The sequence below is a fragment of the Alnus glutinosa genome, chromosome 9 (genome assembly GCF_958979055.1).
Source record: "Alnus glutinosa chromosome 9, dhAlnGlut1.1, whole genome shotgun sequence".
Classification (NCBI taxonomy): Eukaryota; Viridiplantae; Streptophyta; class Magnoliopsida; order Fagales; family Betulaceae; genus Alnus; species Alnus glutinosa.
In genome coordinates, this window is record NC_084894.1 from 28,526,297 (window position 1) to 28,544,929 (window position 18,633).

Consider the following 18,633-nt stretch of genomic DNA (forward strand, 5'->3'; position numbering starts at 1 on the left):
CAAATGACTTTCAGAGTTGAAAATGACTCCTCTCGATCTCTCTCTTGCATACACACCTTTTTAGTTTATTGAGGATTTCCAGAGACAACGAGTCATGTTGGCATGAGCGACGTCGTCGATTGTTTCAACGATTATCTTGTCGATCGGAAAGCACAAAGAATGCAGACGTACGTAGCTCCTTGCTCGTATATAAAAAGTTAAATAGATTGGACAGAAACTCTGCAATTCGTAGACAATAACATTATATTCCTTATAATAGCTAGACACAACAGCATAGTATGTCTGAGGTCCATTTTCCTTCTGCTGGATCCCATGCAAGAAGGAAAAAAAAAAAAAAAAAAACCACAACAGCATTGTGCTTTAATTTAACACGCGGACGCTAGCTTCCCTGGAGCTTTTTTTTCATCGGTATTTTATTAGGAAATGCACCAAGCTAAGTGCATGCAATACTGGACTTAGTCCACCCTGCAAAAAAATCAAATTCATAAAGTCAGGATGTCGTTAATTTATCAATGATCATGTCGTAATATATACTAGATAAAGAAAGAGGATCCCAATCTCTGAAATTTTCTGTCATCAGGGAATGGGAGAGCGGGGGTGCGGGTTCGGATGCTCAGGTATATATGTCCCCAAGCAGTATGCTTAGAGTGCACGGTCCACCTGTCTGATGCAATTTGGACCCGAAACTCTGCTCTCATCCCCTGTCTCTGTCCGGACAAAAAATTAGAGATAATCGGGGGTCAAAGAAAGAAAATTTACTTGGAACAGTCAGTAGTGGGCGTAATTGTGTAAGGACAAGTGGTGCCACATTTCTCGGGAAGGGTGCCAACTAGATCGTAGTTGATTCCTGGGATCGGTTTAAGACCATTCATGATGCAGCTGCATGCGGCTCTGTCATCTGCTGTGCCATTGGAAGCAGCATTGAGTGCTTTTATGCCCTCACAACAAATTGTTGGTACGGTCCCTCCCACGATCGCATAGGGGATGCATGGAGTCAGCAAGGTTGTGATCTCAGCGCATGTTAGAGATGCATGAACATGAGCAGCAGCCACCAACATGCACACAAGCACTGTTGCGTATGCCATCTTAAAAGCTGCGAACCTTGCCATGGTAGTATATAATTTTGTTCTAGCTCTCTCACGCACCAAGCCTTTCTTAGCTTTATTTCTGGGTATGGGGACAACAGCATGGCTATCTGGGCTTTATATAGAGTGCCAACAATGGTGGAGGCTTGGACTTTTACCGTCAAGGTTAATGGCTAGCTGCGTGAAAACTCTGACTGGGTGAGAAGATTTTCCCTCAATTATATATGATCATGACCGATGGTTGTTGGCAAGAGGATCCAAAAAATGTTTTTGGACCTTCATGTGGAAAAGGGAGTTTCGTGAGTTGGTTATGTACGTAACTACATGCTGACATGGTTATGAATCATGATCAACATGTTGAAGATGGAAGAATATGCTTAGAGGAGGAACTTGTCATTAATTAATTAATTAAGCGGCCTTGATTTGCGGGGACTTGAATTTCTGAGAAACGAACCTTTGAATAAAAGTTAATCAGACTCGTTGAGCCTTCCTTTCAGGCTGCCTAGCTTGATTGGTATTTCTCATGTTCGTGAATGAAAATGTTTGGGATATATATTACAATTTTTATTATAATATTTTTATAAATTAATGTAACAATTTATAATTAATAAAATAATTAAGAGTATATTGTTGATAAATCAGTCACTAACTAATCCTAGCTCCTTACCTTGCCAGCTAGAAAAAGGACATTTTACATGCATGGAAAATGACTGTTACATAACAGTTATGTACATGTTGTATAGGAGTACTGTAGACACATGGGGTAAGACCATAAATTTTATTTCTAAATCAATCATTAAATCTATAAAACTAACATATGTAAATACTTGTGATTTATAAAGATTTAATAGTTAATTTGTAAAATAAATGTCAATCAACATCGAACGAGATGGGCTTATATATACCGACAAGTGTTCAAATCTGACTAGTAGCATTCGGGATGTTGAAGCTCCACTTGGCAGTTTGCCAAGTCGTTGCTATGAGTTTACCCAACGACGACCAACCGAATATCAACCTGTCCGTAGATTAAATTCATCGGACGTTAATAATAATTTCTTTGCACATCACCTGGTTTTTATTTTACTGCTCTTGTAATCAATGCAACATATGATGTTATTGAAATTTGAAAGTGCATGGGACCCAAGTATGATGAAGTTCGTGGATTTATACCAACTCTTTAGAGATTAGGGATTAGGGATTAGGGATGGATACTCTTAGATTAAAACTTCAATGAAAGCTCATGAAGGGAGAGTTGGGCAGCTTCCTGTTTGAATGGTTATAATTCGGGAAGGGACGAGGGATATTTTGAGGTTGGTGTCTCTTTATTAAAAGTTTGTGCCGGTTTTTGGTAGGCTTGTACAAACAGAGTGATACTAATCGCTCTGCAACCGTTAACCGTATAATCGCTTTCAAAAGCTGTTATAAATAAATGTTAATCGATTCCATTGAGGCGATTAGCAATTTTACGGGTAGGCGGGGGCGGTTAGTAACCACTAACCGCCTACCCTTAATATATATATATTGAAAAAAAAATGTATTAAAAATTTGTTTGTATTTGCATTTAAGGATTTGTAATGTTTTGATTTTGGATTTGTTTGTATTTGGTTATTTGGATTTGTATATTTTTTTTAATAGATATTTTGGATTTGTATATAGATTTATTAATTTTGTACCAAAAGGTTCAACAATTATTATTATTATTATTATTATTATTATTATTATTTTGAAAAACTTAAAACCTGCCCAAAAACCACCTCAAAGCCTAAATTAAAAAGCGGTTTTCAAACCGCTGGTTATAAATATAATAACCTCAAATCGGCAGTTATAAAAATAACCGCTAACCGCTTAGGTGGAGGCAGTTGCAATTGTAGTTGCAGTTGTTAAAATTCAATAATCACCTTAAATGATTAGCGGTTTTAGCCTATAACTGCTTGTACACTCCTAATTTCAGGTATATCGTGTCAATCCGTTTAAGTAGCTATTATTTTTTTTAGTGTTTGAATCAAAAATTTATAGAGCCGTGTGACGTTTTTTATTTTTACTACTCAAATCTAGCTGTTTTTAGGCTTATAGGGCCGTGTGACATGTTCTCTTTCTATGTTTTTTATTTTGTTGTAATCGTCCTTTTAGAAGAACAAAAACGTGGAAAAAGGAGATCCGAGAGTTGATTATGTAACTACATAGTCTACATGCTGACATGGTTATCACTTATCAAACATGTTGAAGATGGATGATTATGCTAGAGGATGAACTTGTCTTTAAGCGGCCTTGATTTGCGGGGGGGACTTTGAATTTCTGAGAAATGAACCCTTGAATAAAAGTATGCCTACAACAAAGTCAGTTGGACTTGTTGAGCATTCCTAGCTCTCCGGCCGGCCGTCCTAATTGGTGTTCTTTTTGGTAGGGAAGGATAATGTTTGGAATACTATAATTTTTTTTTCTTTTTTAATAGACGTGACGGTTCATAATTGGTGAAATGATTAAAAGTGTATAATTGGTTAATTACTAACTAATCTTTTTCCCAATTATGAATTGTCACTTCAATTTGTATGAGACTTTACAGTAAAAGTCAAGCCAACTTGATAAATTTTGAGGCCTAAGGCGACAAGTTTAAGTGATGCCATTTCTTAAATTTAAAAATTAATTAAATTAAATTTATTTTAATATTTATATTATATATTTTTTATTTAATATGTCAATTAGAGCACTTTCTTCTATTTGTAAAATGCATTTTAAAACTTTTTTTTAATAACTTATTAGATATAGAATGATTATTTTTTGAACGAAAGATTTGAGTATTTCATTGATAAAAATCACGAATGTAAAGCTCTTACATCACAAAGCATAAAGATTTGCAAAATCATAACAATATGCTATGAGGTTACATAGTTATAGATACAAAAAATATTCTTATAATAAAGTGCTATATATGACTTTCATCTTCCGCTAACCCATTTACAAAAATAGTTAAAAAACAGATCTGTTCCGGACATACTAGATCTAAGACAAGGGTAGCCAAATATTTTAAAAATTTATATAAACTAGTCGTGAGAGATAATCCCTCACACTGAACTATCCAGGTTGTGAGAGATAACCGCTCACAACACAACCAGCAAATAGCAGGAGCGGCCAATGAGGAGATGTATGGCACAACACGGAGGTAAATTGACGGATGCATAACGGAGATGTCAAAATTGCTGATCTGGTCAGATAACACCTACAAACAAAAGAAAAAATCAAAATGGGATGGGGAGGGTAGGAGCGGGGAGTAGAAAGGGAAAGGGAGAGGAGGAGGAGTAGATCTACTCCCTCCTCCTCTTAGATCTGTTTTCTGAGGGTTGAAGTCTAGGGTCATCTATTTGTTGGAGATGCTCTTAGTTGTTGTAAGAAATGTGAATTCAGAATATTTCTCCCTATTACCAAAGCTTGTTAAGTTAACTATAGAATGACTTATCACTTGATTCAAAGACATGAAATAATAAGATTTAAAGAAAAATAAAGAGAAAAATGGAAATAAGTTATATAAAGATTGATGTGTAATAGAACATAATGCGAAAAAAATAGTTGGACATTGAAGACACATCGATGATGTAATTTGATGAGTGCAAAATATTGTATATTTGGACTCCCTAATTTGCATATGCTAAACCTTTAACCTTATTATTTTCTAATGTTTTGAGATTTTTATGAATTTTGGGGTACATAAATTTTGAGAAAATTGAAACCTCATGAGTCTACATTAATATCACTTTGCACTCATTTGAACATGTCCTTTGTGCTGGACACCCTTCATATGATATGAGAAAGGCATTTTTGGGTTTTTAGCCTTAAATGTCATGTGCCGTGTACATGTAGTGTTTTCCATCCACTTCAACGGCATAAACTGATGGAAGGGGAAAAAACAAGCAATTGATAGTTTTGAAGGCCAGAGTGCAAGTCTTGGTAGTTCGAGAGCCATCTGAAGAAATTGTGGTAGTTTGTGGGGCTAAATTGTATTTAACCTTATTTTCTTTTATTTCTGTCTTTTGTCTCTCACTCTCCCTCTCGCCCAAGCAAAACCCATGCATATGCAATTGATGGCCATTAATTACTCGTCTCCATGCTGACTTTAATTTACACTGCCCTTCATTTCTCATAGCTCACTTTTTCTTCTTCACTCGAAAACTTCACATTCTAACATGAATTCCTCAGGTTTCCTTTTCCTCCTTTTTTTCCTTTTCATCCACTTCTTCTTCTTCTTCTTCTTTTTTTTTTTTTTTTTTTTTCATCTCTATTTTCTTCCATTTTCTTCTCCTACGAAAATACTGCATGTAACATTTAATTTGGTTTTGTTTGGGTGGAGGAAGACTGGAAGATCAGAGAGAGAAAATTAAAAAAAGGTTTATATTGTGAACATCCATTGTTCAATCTACAAGAAAAAATTACATTTTAGCTACATTGTTGGAGAGAAAAAAAGGGTGATATATAGCCTATAATATAGGGAATTTGCCTACTCCATTGGGGATGTTCTAACCTGATTGACGCCTGTTTTGACTATTTACTAATGAGTGGGATACTAAAGCTTTTATTATTTAAGTCTCTTACAAATTAATATGACAATTCATAATTGATAAAATGATTAGTTAGTGAATGATTTGTCAACTATATACACTCTTAATCATTTCACCGATTATGAACTGCTATGTCGATTTGTGAAAAAATTGTAATAAAAATTGTAGCATTTCAAGCAATTTCCTTTACAAACAGAAGGAATACCAATCAAGGCAACCTGAAAAGGGAATGCAGTGTTTTGCCTCTATATTTTTCCCCTTTTCAACTCATATTTTTAACAAGACAAGCCTATCGAACTCATGGTGATAAAGGAGGTGGAGCCTAGATTAGGCAGGTAAACCACATGAAAAAAAATAAAAAATAATAATAATACTGAGACAAAAGCCGATCTCTCCTCTCTGGGCACTCTCATGATTAGATGTTGAAGAGTTGTGATCCGATACTAGTTAGGCCCAAGCTCATTTGGCGATGACTTTTACAGTTGAAAATGACTCCTCTCTCTCTCTCTCTCTCTCTCTCTCTCTCTCTCGTGCGTACACACTTTTTATTGAGGATTTCCAGAGACAACGAGTCATGTTGGCCTGAGCATCGATTGATCCAGCGATTATCTTATCGGAAAGCACAAAGAATGCAGACGTAGAATTAAGTTGTGTTGCTCCTATATAATAAGTTAAATAGATTGGACAGAAACTCTGCAATTCGTAGACAAATGACATTATATTCCTTGTAATATAATAGACACAACAGCATAGTATGTCTGAGGTCCATTTTCCTTCTGCTGGATCCCATGCATGTATAATATTCCTTTTTCATGTAATGAAATATTATATTGCCTAGAAAAAAAAGAAGGAAAAAAGAAAAGAAAAAAGACAACAGCATTGTGCTTTAACACGCGGACGCTAGCTAGCTTCCCTGGAGCTTTATTTTCATCGGTATTTTATTAGGAAATGCACCAAGCTAAGTACATGCAATATTGGACTTAGTCCACCCTGCAAAAAAGATCAAATTCATAAAGTCAGTATGTTTATCAACGATCATGTCGTAATATATACTAGATAAAGAAAGAGGATTCCAGTCTCTGAAATTTTCTGTCATCAGGGAATGAGAGAGCGGGGGTGCGGGTTCGGGTGCTCAGGTAGGTCCCCAAGCAGCATGCTTAGAGTGCACGGCCCACCTGACTGATGCAATTTGGACCCGAAACTCTGCTCTCATTCCCTGTCTCTGTCTGGACAAAAAATTAGAGATAATCGGGGGTCAAAGAAAGAAAATTTACTTGGAACAGTCAGTAGTGGGTGTAATTTTGTAAGGACTAGTGGTGCCACATTTCTCGGGAAGGGTGCCCACTAGATCGTAGTTGATTCCTGGGATCGGTTTAAGACCATTCATGATGCAGCTGCATGAAGCTCTGTCATCTGCTGTGCCATTGGAAGCAGCTTTGAGTGCTTTTATGCCCTCACAACAAACTGTTGGTACGGTCCCTCCCACGATCGCATAGGGGATGCATGGAGTCAGCAAGGGTGTGATCTCAGCGCATGTTAGAGATGCATGAACATGAGCAGCAGCCACCAACATGCACACAAGCACTGTTGTGTATGCCATCTTAAAAGCTGCGAACCTTGCCATGGTAGTATATAGTTTTGTTCTCGATCTCTCACGCACTAAGCCTTTCTTTGCTTTATTTCTGGGTATGGGGACAACAACGTACATGGCTATCTGGGCTTTATATAGAGTGCCAACAATGGTGGAGTCTTTGACTTTTACCGTCAAGGTCTAATGGCTGCGTGAAAACTCAGACTGGGTGAGAACATTTTTCCTCAATTATCATGATCGATGGTTGTTGGCAACAAGATCCAAAAATGCTTTTGGACCTTCATGTGGAAAATGGAGTTTCGTGAGTTGATTATGTACGTAACTACGTACTAGCTGACATAGTTCGAATCCCCTCTTCTCGATCTTTTTGTGCAGATATGTTTAAAAAAAAAAAAAAACAACTTGCTGACATGCATGGTTATGATCAACATGTTGAAGATGGAAGAATATGCTTAATTAGAGGTGGAACTTGTCATTAATTAATTAATTAAGCGGCCTTGATTTGCGGGGACTTGAATTTCTGAGAAACGAACCCTAGCCTTGAATAAAAGTATGCCTATAACAAAGTTAATCAGACTTGTTGAGCCTTCCTTTCAGGCTGCCTTGATTGGTATTTCTCATGTTCGTGAATGAAAATGTTAGGGATATTTATTACAATTTTTATTATAATATTTTTATAAATTAATGTAACAGCTTATAATTGATAAAATAATTAAGAGTATAATGTTGATAAATCAGTTACTAACCCTCCTTTATACAATTCAGCCCAACTAACTCTCTTTGACAAACTATCGATCTGTTAACTTCTAACAGCTTAGTGCTCACGCTAACTCACGTGCTAATTAGAGAGCACGTGGCTCAAGAGAAAGCTTAATTATAGCGAATCCTCTTTTATCTTCACGCGTGACCTTGGCAGCTAAACATGTAAATCTTAGTGAATTATACAGATTTAGTAGTTAATTTATAAAAGAAATGTAAATCGGCATTGAATGAGATGGGCTTAATTATACGGATAAGTACTGTCCAAATCTGACTAGTAGTATTTAATTGGGATGTTGAAGCTCCACTTGGCACTTTGCCAAGTCGTTGCTATGAGTTTACCCAACGGCCAATCGAGTATCAACGTACCTGTAGATTCATTGGAAGTCAAAAATAATTTCTTTGCACGTCACCAGGTTTTGACTTGACTGCTCTTGTACATGTAATCAATGCAACATATGATGTTATTGAAATTTGAGAGTGCATGGACCCAAGTATGGACAAGGACCCTCTGTCGACCCTCTCCATTTGAAATGGAGTGAAATCTCTTCATTTTTATTTATTTTTTAAGAAAAGATCAATTTTCATTAATAAAGAGAAGGGTACAAATTTAGCCACCATAAAGGTGTACATAAGAATCACTATAGAAGTGTACATAAGCCACCACCATAAAGGTGTATACCCAAGTTGAGCCAACAACCGACTCAGACTATTACAGACAGAATGCTACAAATAAAATTTAGCCAACCAAAACGATGCCTATGCGGTGACATAAAAACTACTAGAGAACAGGGAGTCGGTCACACATTTTGGCCTAAAAGTAAAGACTAAGTTAATAAGTACAAAGCAAACTGCCTTCACAACCAAACAGGAACAGGAAAAAACCCAAAAACAGAAACTACCATCCAGGAGGATCGCTACCGGAGGCGGCGCGTGGGGCCCACGCGCCACTGCAAGAAGACCCACAGACAACGGCTGTTCACCAAAAGCCTCTGATCTCCACCACACACGGCCAAAACAAACGGTTCGTGGTCATCACGCGCCACACAGACCAGAACCCAACCGAACGCGTGATAACCACGTGCCGACCACCGGGACTAAAAAGGGCCGTGGAAAGCGGCAGCAACACCAGAAAGCGACGGCGAACAAGCTTGGAGGGCGGGTGTCCAACAGAAGACGACAGAAAATCACAGATCTGACCTCCAAGCGTGTGAAAACTCAGCCAAGATCTCCGCCGTTGGCACGCACGGGACGACCACTCCTCTCCGGCACCTTCTCCAGTGGGTTCACCTGCCAAAACAAACTAAAAAAACAAGAAAACTAAACCGTCATAGTCCATAAGGACTATGAGGACGATAACCACCAACGGAACGAGTCCATGGGGACTGGACAAAGGAAAGGGGGGTGGGAGAAAGGAATCGGGGAAACGGAGGGAGAAAGGGAGGAGGAGGGGGAAAAGAATCGGGGAAGGGGGAGGGGGGCTAGGGTTTCGGTGAGGGGTTTCCTACCTCCACACCAGCCCTGAATAATATTACAGAATATATATTTTTAAATTATGAAGCCTTGATAACCTCAAATGGTGTCATGAAATCTCTTCATTTGGTATAAGGATTTGATATTTCTAAGTCACATTATTTTACATTAAATCAAATTAAGTGTGGGATTCAAACTCACCAAGTATGATGAAGTTCATGTATTTATACCAACTCTTTGGAGATTAGGGATTAGGGATGGATACTCTTAAGATTAATAAAACTTCAATAAAAGCTCATGAAGGGAGAGTTGGGCAGCTTCCTGTTTGAATGGATATAATTCAGGAAGGGACTAGGGATATTTTGAGGTTGGTGTCTCTTTATTGAAAGCTTGTGCCGATTTTGGTAGGCTTGTACAAACGGAACAATTAATATTGCTCCGCAACCTCTAACCGCTTATAATCGTTAATCGTATAATCGCTTTCAAAAGCGGTTATAAATAAATGCTAATCGACTTCGTTGAGGCGATTAACGATTTTAAGGGTAGGCGGGGGCGGTTAGTAGCCATTAACCGCCTACCCTTAATATATATATATATATATATATATATATATATATATATATTGAAAAAAAAAAATGTATGAAAAATTTGTTTGTATTTGCATTTCAGGATTTGTAATGTTTTGATTTTGGATTTGTTTGTATTTGGTTATTTGGATTTGTAGTGTTTTGGATTTGTATTTTTTTTTTTTTATAGATATTTTGGATTTGTATATAGATTTATTAATTTTGTACCAAAAGGTTCAAAAATTATTATTATTATTATTATTATTATTATTATTATTTTTTGAAAAAATTAAAACCTGCCCAAAAACTGCCTCAAAGCCTAAATTAAAAAGTGGTTTTCAAACCGCTGGTTATAAACAATATAACCACTTTAAGTGGTTAGCGGTTTTAGCCCATGACCGCTTGCACACCTCTAATTTCTGGTATGTTGTGTCAATTCATCTTAAGTAGCTATTATTTTTTTTAGTATTTGTGTCAAAAATTTATAGAGCCGTGTGACTTTTATTATTATTATTTTTATTGTTTTTTATTTGGTTGTAATCGTCCTTTTAGAAGATCAAAAACGTGGAAAAAGGAGATCCGTGAGTTGATTATGTAACTACATAGTCTACATGCTGACATGGTTATCACTTATCAAACATGTTGAAGATGGATGATTATGCTAGAGGATGAACTTGTCTTTAAGCGGCCTTGATTTGCGGGGGGGGGGGGGGGGGGGGACTTTGAATTTCTGAGAAATGAACCCTTGAATAAAAGTATGCCTAATCAAAGTCTTTTTTTTTTTTTTTTTTTTTTTTTTTTTTTTTTTAAGATGCCGAAGAAAAAATTACATTGAACTAAGACTGAGCAACCCGAAATAACAAAAGAAAACACTAAAAATGAAAGTACATTAAGGCAATGCTTTTGAAGATGCGGGCTTCTTTGTTCTTGACATGGATGCCAAGAACGAGACCACTAGTGAAAGTGGTAAATGGTGGATAAGGAATCCAAATGACCTAACACTACGGGTAACCAAAACAGAGAATACAATGAAGATATACAACAATAGAAATTAGAAAAACATAAATGCCCAAAATACAACATAGAAGATTGAAACCAACAAAGAAAAATCGGGGCAGGAGGGTGAGAGTCTCCTTGGTTGGCGCCTGTGAACCACGTGCCAGCTTCTAGAGACCTCTCCCCACCCATGAGAGCTGCACGCAACCAAAAATTAACAACAGCAGAAGTGGTGAAGAGCGGAGGGGAAAGTTGGGCTTGCACACACCGGTAAAATAGATCTACTTGCTGGCGCGTGCAACCCACTCTCTGGGCAGTGGGTATCGGAATGAGAGGCGGTTGATGTCATTGGAAGCAGAGGATGACGGTAGTCACGGTGGAGAGGTGTGTGGTATACAAAAACTGGCGAAAATGTGTAGATCTAGATTGAAAATTTTCGATCCAAAAACCTTGCCAATTTTCACAAAAACCATAGAGGATGAAAGAGATGGTCGATGATTTCTTTGTGGATGTACAAAAAAAAAATAAAAAACCTTCAAAGAGGCAAATAAAGTTAGGGAAAACCCCAACTGGATAGGGGCCTCATGAGAGGCAGTAGCAAAGGAAAGGGAAGGAAAAATGAAGGAAAGGGAAAGGGAAAGGGAAAGAGGAGGGGGGGAGCTCCCATGGTTTGTGGGTTCTCTGGTTTTTCATAGAAGGGGAAGGGTTTCGCGAGAGAGTTTTTGCTCTCATTGCCTAAAACAAAGTTAGTTGGACTTGTTGAGCATCCCTAGCTCTTCGGCCGCCCTAATTCGTATTCTTTTTGATAGGGAAGGATACTGTTTGGAATACTATAATTTTTTTTTTCTTTTTTTACAGATGTGACAGTTCATAATTAGTAAAATGATTAAAAGTGTATAGTTAATTAATTACTAACTAATCTTTTTTCAATTATGAATTGTCACTTCAATTTGTATGAGACTTTACAGTAAAAGTCAGGCCAGCTTGATAAATTTTGAGGCCTAAGGCAACAAGTTTAAGTGATGCCATTTCTTAAATTTAAATTTAAATATTTATATTAATTTTTTTATTTATTTAATATGTCAATTAGAGAACTTTCTTCTATTTGTAAATTCAAAACTTTTTTTTTTGATAACTTATTAGATATAAAATGACTTTTTTTTAAACAAAAGATTTGAGTATTTCATTGATAAAAATCACTAGTATAAAGCTTTTACATCACAAAGTATAAAGCTTTGCAAAATTATAACCACATACTATGAAGTTACATAGTTATAGATACAAACAAAAATCTTACAATAAAGTGTTATTTATTATTATTATTTTTTTTTACAAACGTGACGGTTCATAATTGGTGAAATGATTAAAAATGTATAATTGATTAATTATTAACTAATATTTTTCCCAATTATGATCGAATTGTCACTTCAATTTGCATGAGACTTTACAGTAAAAGTCAGGCCAGCTTTATAAATTTTGAGGCTTAAGGCGACAAGTTTAATTGATGCCATTTCTTAAATTTAAATATTAATTAAATTAAATTAATTTTAATATTTATATTATATATATTTTATTTAATATGTCAATTAAAACACTTTCTTTTATTTGTAAAATGCATTTTAAAACTTTTTTTTAATAACTTATTAGATATATAATGATTTTTTTTTGAACGAAAGATTTGAGTATTTCATTGATAAAAATTACGAGCATAAAGCTCTTACATCATAAAGCATACATCTTTGCAAAATTATAACCACATGCTATGATGTTACATAGTTATAGATACAAACAAAATTCTTACAATAAAGTGCTATAAATGACTTTCATATTCCTCTAACTCATTTACAAAAATAGTTAAAGAGCAGATATGTTCCAAGCAGACTAGATCTAAAATAAGGGTAGCCAAATATTCTAAAAATTTATTTAAACTGGTCGTGAGAAATAACCCCTCATACCGAAATATTCAGGCCGTGAGAGATAACCCCTCACAACACAACCAGCAAACAGCAGGAGCGACCAAGGAGGAGATGAACGGCACAACATGGAGGTAAATGGATGGATGCATAGCGGAGATGTCAAAATTGCTGATCTGGTCAGATAACACCTACAAACAAAAGAAAAAATCAGAATGTGATGGGGAGGGTAGGAGCGGGGAGTAAAAAGGGAAAATGAGAGGAGGAGGAGTAGATATGCTCCTTCCTCCTTTCAGATATGTTTTATGAGGGTTGAAGTCTAGGGCCATCTATTTGTTGGAGATGCTCTTAGTTGTTGTAAGAAATGTGAATTCAGAATATTACTCCCTGTTACCAAGGCTTGTTAAGTTAACTATAGAATGACTTATCACTTGATTCAAAGACATGAAATAATAAGATTAAAAGAAAAATAAAGAGAAAAATGGAAATAAGTTATATAAAGATTGATGTGTAATAAAACATAATGTGGAAAAAATTGTTGGACATTGAAGACTCATTGATGATGTAATTCTATTTATTATACACAACGCAAACAATGAGAATTTATGCATTTTAAAGACTTTTCATATTTTTCTAAACATTCAATTCAAATAAACTTTTGAAAAAAAATTATGCATGCATGTTAGACTAATTTCATAAATATAAAAATTGTGCTTTTAAAAAGAGTAAATAAGTAAAACTTTTCAAGAATTTATGGTTTTTTTTTTTTTTTTTTTTTTTTTTTTTTTTTTTTTCTGAATGTGAATAATGAAACTTCTAATTTGTAATTACTTTTACTATGATTGAGGGTCTTAATTAGAAACTATTTATTAGATTTTTACCATATTAAAGTCTTCAAATATGTTTTGGAAATAACCTTTATTGTACAATTATTAACTGGGGGCATTAATTAAAGAGTATTTTATTAATCTTTTACCATATTAGAGACTTAAAATGCTTTTTTGAACTTTAATTTTTTTTTTTTAAAAAAAAATATAAATTTATTGTATAATTATTAGTTGAGGGCCTTATAGGCAACCACTTAATGGTTCGTTTAGGTATTGAATTTTTAGAATTAGAATTGAATTCTTATTCTAATTGCGAAATTCGAGGCAAAAAGTTGTGTTTTTAGCTGTTGAATTTTTAGATTAGAAAATATTATTTTTAATGGTAAGAAATGATTGGAAGTTTGAAAAGTTGTGTATAATGATTGGTATTGTGAAAAGTTATGTGAAATAATGATTTAAATAATAATTATTTAATTAAAAAATAAATAATTTTTCTTTTTAAAAGAAAAAACAAAATTAAAATTAAAATTAAAAAAAAAAATAGAAGCAAGGGGCCAGTGGTCGGGGATGGCCGCGCGGCCACCCCCAGTGGTCGGGGGAGGCCGCTCGGCCACCCCCCAGCGGTCGGGGGATGCCGCGCGGCCTTCCCCAAGTGGTTGGGGAAGGCGCGCTGCCACCCCCGGCAACCTCAGGGGGTGGCGCAAGACCAACCCCTAGATTTAAAGGTAGCCGCGAGGCCACCCCCGAGGTCGGGGAAGGCCGCGCGGCCTTCTCCAAGTGTCGGGGGTGGCTGCCGCCCGAGGTCGGGGAAGGCCGCGCGGCCTTCTCCAAGTGTCGGGGGTGGCTGCCGCCCGAGGTCGGGGAAAGCCGCGCGGCCTTCTCCAAGTGTCGGGGGTGGCTGCCAAACGGCAGCCACCCTGCCTTTTTTTGAAAAAAAAAAAAAAAAGTTATTATTTTTTTAATGAAATTAAAAAAAAAATACTTTTTTTTTAAAAAAAATTTATCATTATTTTATTAGGTAAATGCGGGATCCACACACTGTACGTGAGTCCCGGTCATCATTGAAGGTAGAATTGGATAAAGAAGAATAAGTTTTCTTCTCTGTATCCAAACCACTCAAGGCTCTATCAAGCCACCTATGATAAAAGTTATAATACCCTTAGTATCAATCATTCATTCGTAAATAGTTAAGTCAGATGTCAATCAACATCGTGCTGGGGGCGCCCCCTACGGACAAGTGTTCGAATCCGACCAGTCGTATTTGGGATGCTCAAGCTCCACTTGGCACTTAGTCAAGTCTTCTTTGCAATGAGTCCACCCACAAGGACATAACCACCAAATATCAATCTTTCAAGATTTGGTTTGGAGGATAACCGCCCATCATTAATTTTCTGAGACATCAATTACTTCGAACTTCTCTTCCTAGTTTTTTTTTTTAAGTGCTTAAAAAACTATCTGATCCCGATCGAGTTTCAAGCCATTCCATCAATTTTAATTTGCCATGTGTCATGATATATAAACTTATATACATTTCATTCATCTGAACAAGATATACAGAAAATGTACACGCATAATCCAAGACTACATAATTTATGTTCCACCCTCATCATGCGTTGTATAACCTTGCTAGAGTATGAGCACGAACGATCCGAGTTTTCTGTAATTTGTTATTCGAATTGCTAATAGCATTAATTCGTGTAGTAAATGTAGCTAGGAGAGTTTTTAACCTTCTCGAATAAGTCTTGTGTTGCCTGCTTATTTTTTCGAAGAGATGAACTTCTTAAGAGCTTTCTTATATTTACTGAGCGAATAGCAAAAGTACTTATATTCTATACGAACATAGAGAGGTTAAAAAAAAGGTATGTGATACTATACCTCCCTCAAGCAAATTAATGCAAAAAGTAATTAACAATATCAAATGGGATATATATCCTTGATGTAATATAACAACCCATGTTTAAGTATTAACATGGAGGGTTATGGGATGAACCAAAAAAACTACTCCGAAGTTATATACTGCAGCAATGGAGCAAAATACAAAAAGTTGAAGACTTTTCATATCTATTATTCACAACGCAAACAATGAAAATTCATGTATTTTAAAGACTTTTCATATTTTTTTAAACATTCAATCCAAATTAGTTTGCTATAATGATTAAGATTTCTCTCTGGCCACTTGTTATGAAACTTCTTTTTCCCGCATTTTTTGGATCTTCTCACGGAAATACATCCTTTTTCCACATTTTTGGATCTTCTCACGGAAATGCCATTTTTCCACATGAAGGTCCAAAAGCATTTTTGGATCTTCTTGCCAATAACCATCAATGATAATTGAGGAAAAATCTTCTCACCCAGTCTAAGTTTTCACGCAACCATTAGACCTTGACGGTAAAAGTCGAAGCCTCCACCATTGTTGGCACTCTATATAAAACCCAGATAGCCATGTTGTTGTCCCCATACCCAGAAATAAAGCAAAGAAAGGCTTAGTGCGTGAGAGAGAACAAAAATTATATACTACCATGGCAAGGTTCGCAGCTTTTAAGATGGCATACGCAACAGTGCTTGTGTGCATGTTGGTGGCTGCTGCTCATGTTCATGCATCTCTAACATGCGCTGAGATCACAACCTTGCTGACTCCATGCATCCCCTATGCGATCGTGGGAGGGACCGTACCAACAATTTGTTGTGAGGGCATAAAAGCACTCAATGCTGCTTCCAATGGCACAGCAGATGACAGGGCCGCATGCAGCTGCATCATGAATGGTCTTAAACCGATCCCAGGAATCAACTACGATCTAGTTGGCACCCTTCCCGAGAAATGTGGCACCACTTGTCCTTACACAATTACGCCCACCACTGACTGTTCCAAGTAAATTTTCTTTCTTTGACCCCCGATTATCTCTAATTTTTTGTCCAGACAGAGACAGGGAATGAGATCGAGCAGAGTTTCGGGTCCAAATTGCATCAGACAGGTGGGCCGTGCACTCTAATTAAGCATGCTGCTTGGGGACCTACCTGAGCACCCGAACCCGCACCCCCGCTCTCTCATTCCCTGATGACAGAAAAATTTCAGAGATTGGGATCCTCTTTCTTTATCTAGTATATATTACGACATGATCATTGATAAACGACATACTGACTTTATGAATTTGATTTTTTTGCAGGGTGGACTAAGTCCAGTATTGCATGCACTTAGCTTGGTGCATTTCCTAATAAAATACCGATGAAAATAAAGCTCCAGGGAAGCTAGCTAGCTTCCGCGTGTTAAAGCACAATGCTGTTGTGGTTTTTTTTTTTTTTTTTTTTTCCTTCTTGCATGGGATCCAGCAGAAGGAAAATGGACCTCAGACATACTATGCTGTTGTGTCTAGCTATTATAAGGAATATAATGTTATTTTCTACGAATTGCAGAGTTTTTGTTAAGTTTGGTGCAATTTTTGACACGACCCACAAATTCGATACAAACACGACAAGAAAAAATCAGATTTGAATTTATTATCAAGTTCGGATCATAATTGAGTCTGATTATGACGCGGGTTGACCCGCTAATTAACATGATTATAACCCGGTTAAAAAAAAAAAGGAAACTTCAAGAAAAACCCCTAGGTCCGAATCATTGTTCACTTTGTCTTTCTTTCACTCATTTAGTCTGAATCAGTCATTCACCTGCTGTTCATACAGTCAGTGGCGGAGCTAGGATTTTAGTTTAGAGGGTTCAAGATTAAAAAATAAATTGAACAAAAATTGATTAAAAATATTTTTTAAAAATATAATTAATGAAATAAATTAACAATTCAATAAAATTTAAATATTATTTAAAACAAATAAATAAAACTTACAAGTTTTTTTTTTGTTTCACGCATAGTACTAATCTCCGGCCCATTTGTTAAGTAAACAAATTAACAATCAATCAACATTTTTTTTTTTTTTGACCATGCTTGATCAAAACATCGTAAGAAAAAAAAAAAAAAAATTAATCAATGTAAAAGTTTGATTGAATATCTCAAACTTCTCAAAAAAAGAGAAATTGTCAATTCAAAAAATAAATAAATAAGAAAGAAAGAGTAATTGTTCCAAAAAAAAAAAAAAAATTGCTCTGCTGTGATAGTTTTTTTACTAGGCTTTCAACAAAAAAGAAAAAAAGAAGCTAATTACCTTTGCTCTTGCAACTAAAACATTGACAGTGTGATATTAATATATTAAGGGTGTGATATGGATTGCGATTTTCTAGACAATAAGTACGATTTTAAATAAAATCGTAGAACATAAATTGTTTGGAAATTGCATTTTTAAAAATTGCGATTTGAAAACACATAAAATCTGCTTTTTCAAATCGCAGGTAAGATAATGTTTTTTTGAAAACTCAGAATTTTAAAGGTTAATTTGCAATTTTAAATGCTAAATTGCGATTTTGCCAAACGCTGCGCTTTTAAAAATCACTTTTTTCAAATCGCACATTTTAAAATCGTAATTTTAAATCGTAATTTTTGAAATCGCAAACCCAAACGGACTCTAAGTCGATAACAACAGTGTGACACGATAAAGAAACAAAAAAAAAGAAAAAAAAAAAAAAGAAAAAAAAGAAAAAAGGGAGCAACTGGGCAGGCATATATGGCAGGCTGAAAACTTTTGGACCTTTGGTCAACTAACATTTATTTAAACGACTCGTTTTGGAGAATACTAAAAGACACTGTGTCATCTTCTTCCACCTTCATCTAACCTAAAAGCTGAAACTAACAGGGAAAAAAAAAAATCAAAGACATCGTCGGCGCTACGCGAATCTTTGCCTGTGAATCTTGATGTTTGATGAGTAGGGGGGTAAGGGCAATGATTGCCCCTGATGAATGGACCAGGGTGGGCAACCAAGGGGTCA

The 18,633-nt window shown here is 35.9% G+C and overlaps 3 protein-coding genes across 3 annotated transcripts; 1 reads left to right on the plus strand and 2 right to left on the minus strand.

Annotated features, from left to right (window-relative positions):
- Positions 1-225: 225 nt before the first annotated feature.
- Positions 226-1,184, minus strand: LOC133878040 (non-specific lipid-transfer protein 1-like). Its single transcript, XM_062316525.1, has 2 exons — positions 760-1,184; positions 226-465 (listed from the first exon to the last, which is right to left on the minus strand). Exons 1-2 carry the CDS (start codon positions 1,107-1,109, stop codon positions 456-458), a joined length of 360 nt encoding a protein of 119 aa, XP_062172509.1. The 5' UTR covers positions 1,110-1,184; the 3' UTR covers positions 226-455.
- A 5,150-nt stretch (positions 1,185-6,334) lies between these two features.
- On the minus strand, positions 6,335-7,325 carry LOC133878218 (non-specific lipid-transfer protein 1-like). The gene is made up of 2 exons (XM_062316752.1): positions 6,910-7,325; positions 6,335-6,625 (listed from the first exon to the last, which is right to left on the minus strand). The coding sequence occupies exons 1-2, from the start codon at positions 7,257-7,259 to the stop codon at positions 6,616-6,618; spliced, it is 360 nt and encodes a 119-aa protein (XP_062172736.1). The 5' UTR covers positions 7,260-7,325; the 3' UTR covers positions 6,335-6,615.
- Positions 7,326-16,200: 8,875 nt separating this feature from the next.
- LOC133878234 (non-specific lipid-transfer protein 1-like) lies at positions 16,201-17,165 on the plus strand. The gene is made up of 2 exons (XM_062316765.1): positions 16,201-16,629; positions 16,925-17,165. The coding sequence occupies exons 1-2, from the start codon at positions 16,280-16,282 to the stop codon at positions 16,932-16,934; spliced, it is 360 nt and encodes a 119-aa protein (XP_062172749.1). The 5' UTR covers positions 16,201-16,279; the 3' UTR covers positions 16,935-17,165.
- Positions 17,166-18,633: the final 1,468 nt, after the last annotated feature.

Coding starts and splice junctions, on each gene's coding strand:
- LOC133878234 (XM_062316765.1), top strand. CDS start 16,280: ATGGCAAGGTTCGCAGCTTTTAAGATGGCATACGCAACAGTGCTTGTG.
- LOC133878040 (XM_062316525.1), bottom strand. CDS start 1,109: ATGGCAAGGTTCGCAGCTTTTAAGATGGCATACGCAACAGTGCTTGTG.
- LOC133878218 (XM_062316752.1), bottom strand. CDS start 7,259: ATGGCAAGGTTCGCAGCTTTTAAGATGGCATACACAACAGTGCTTGTG.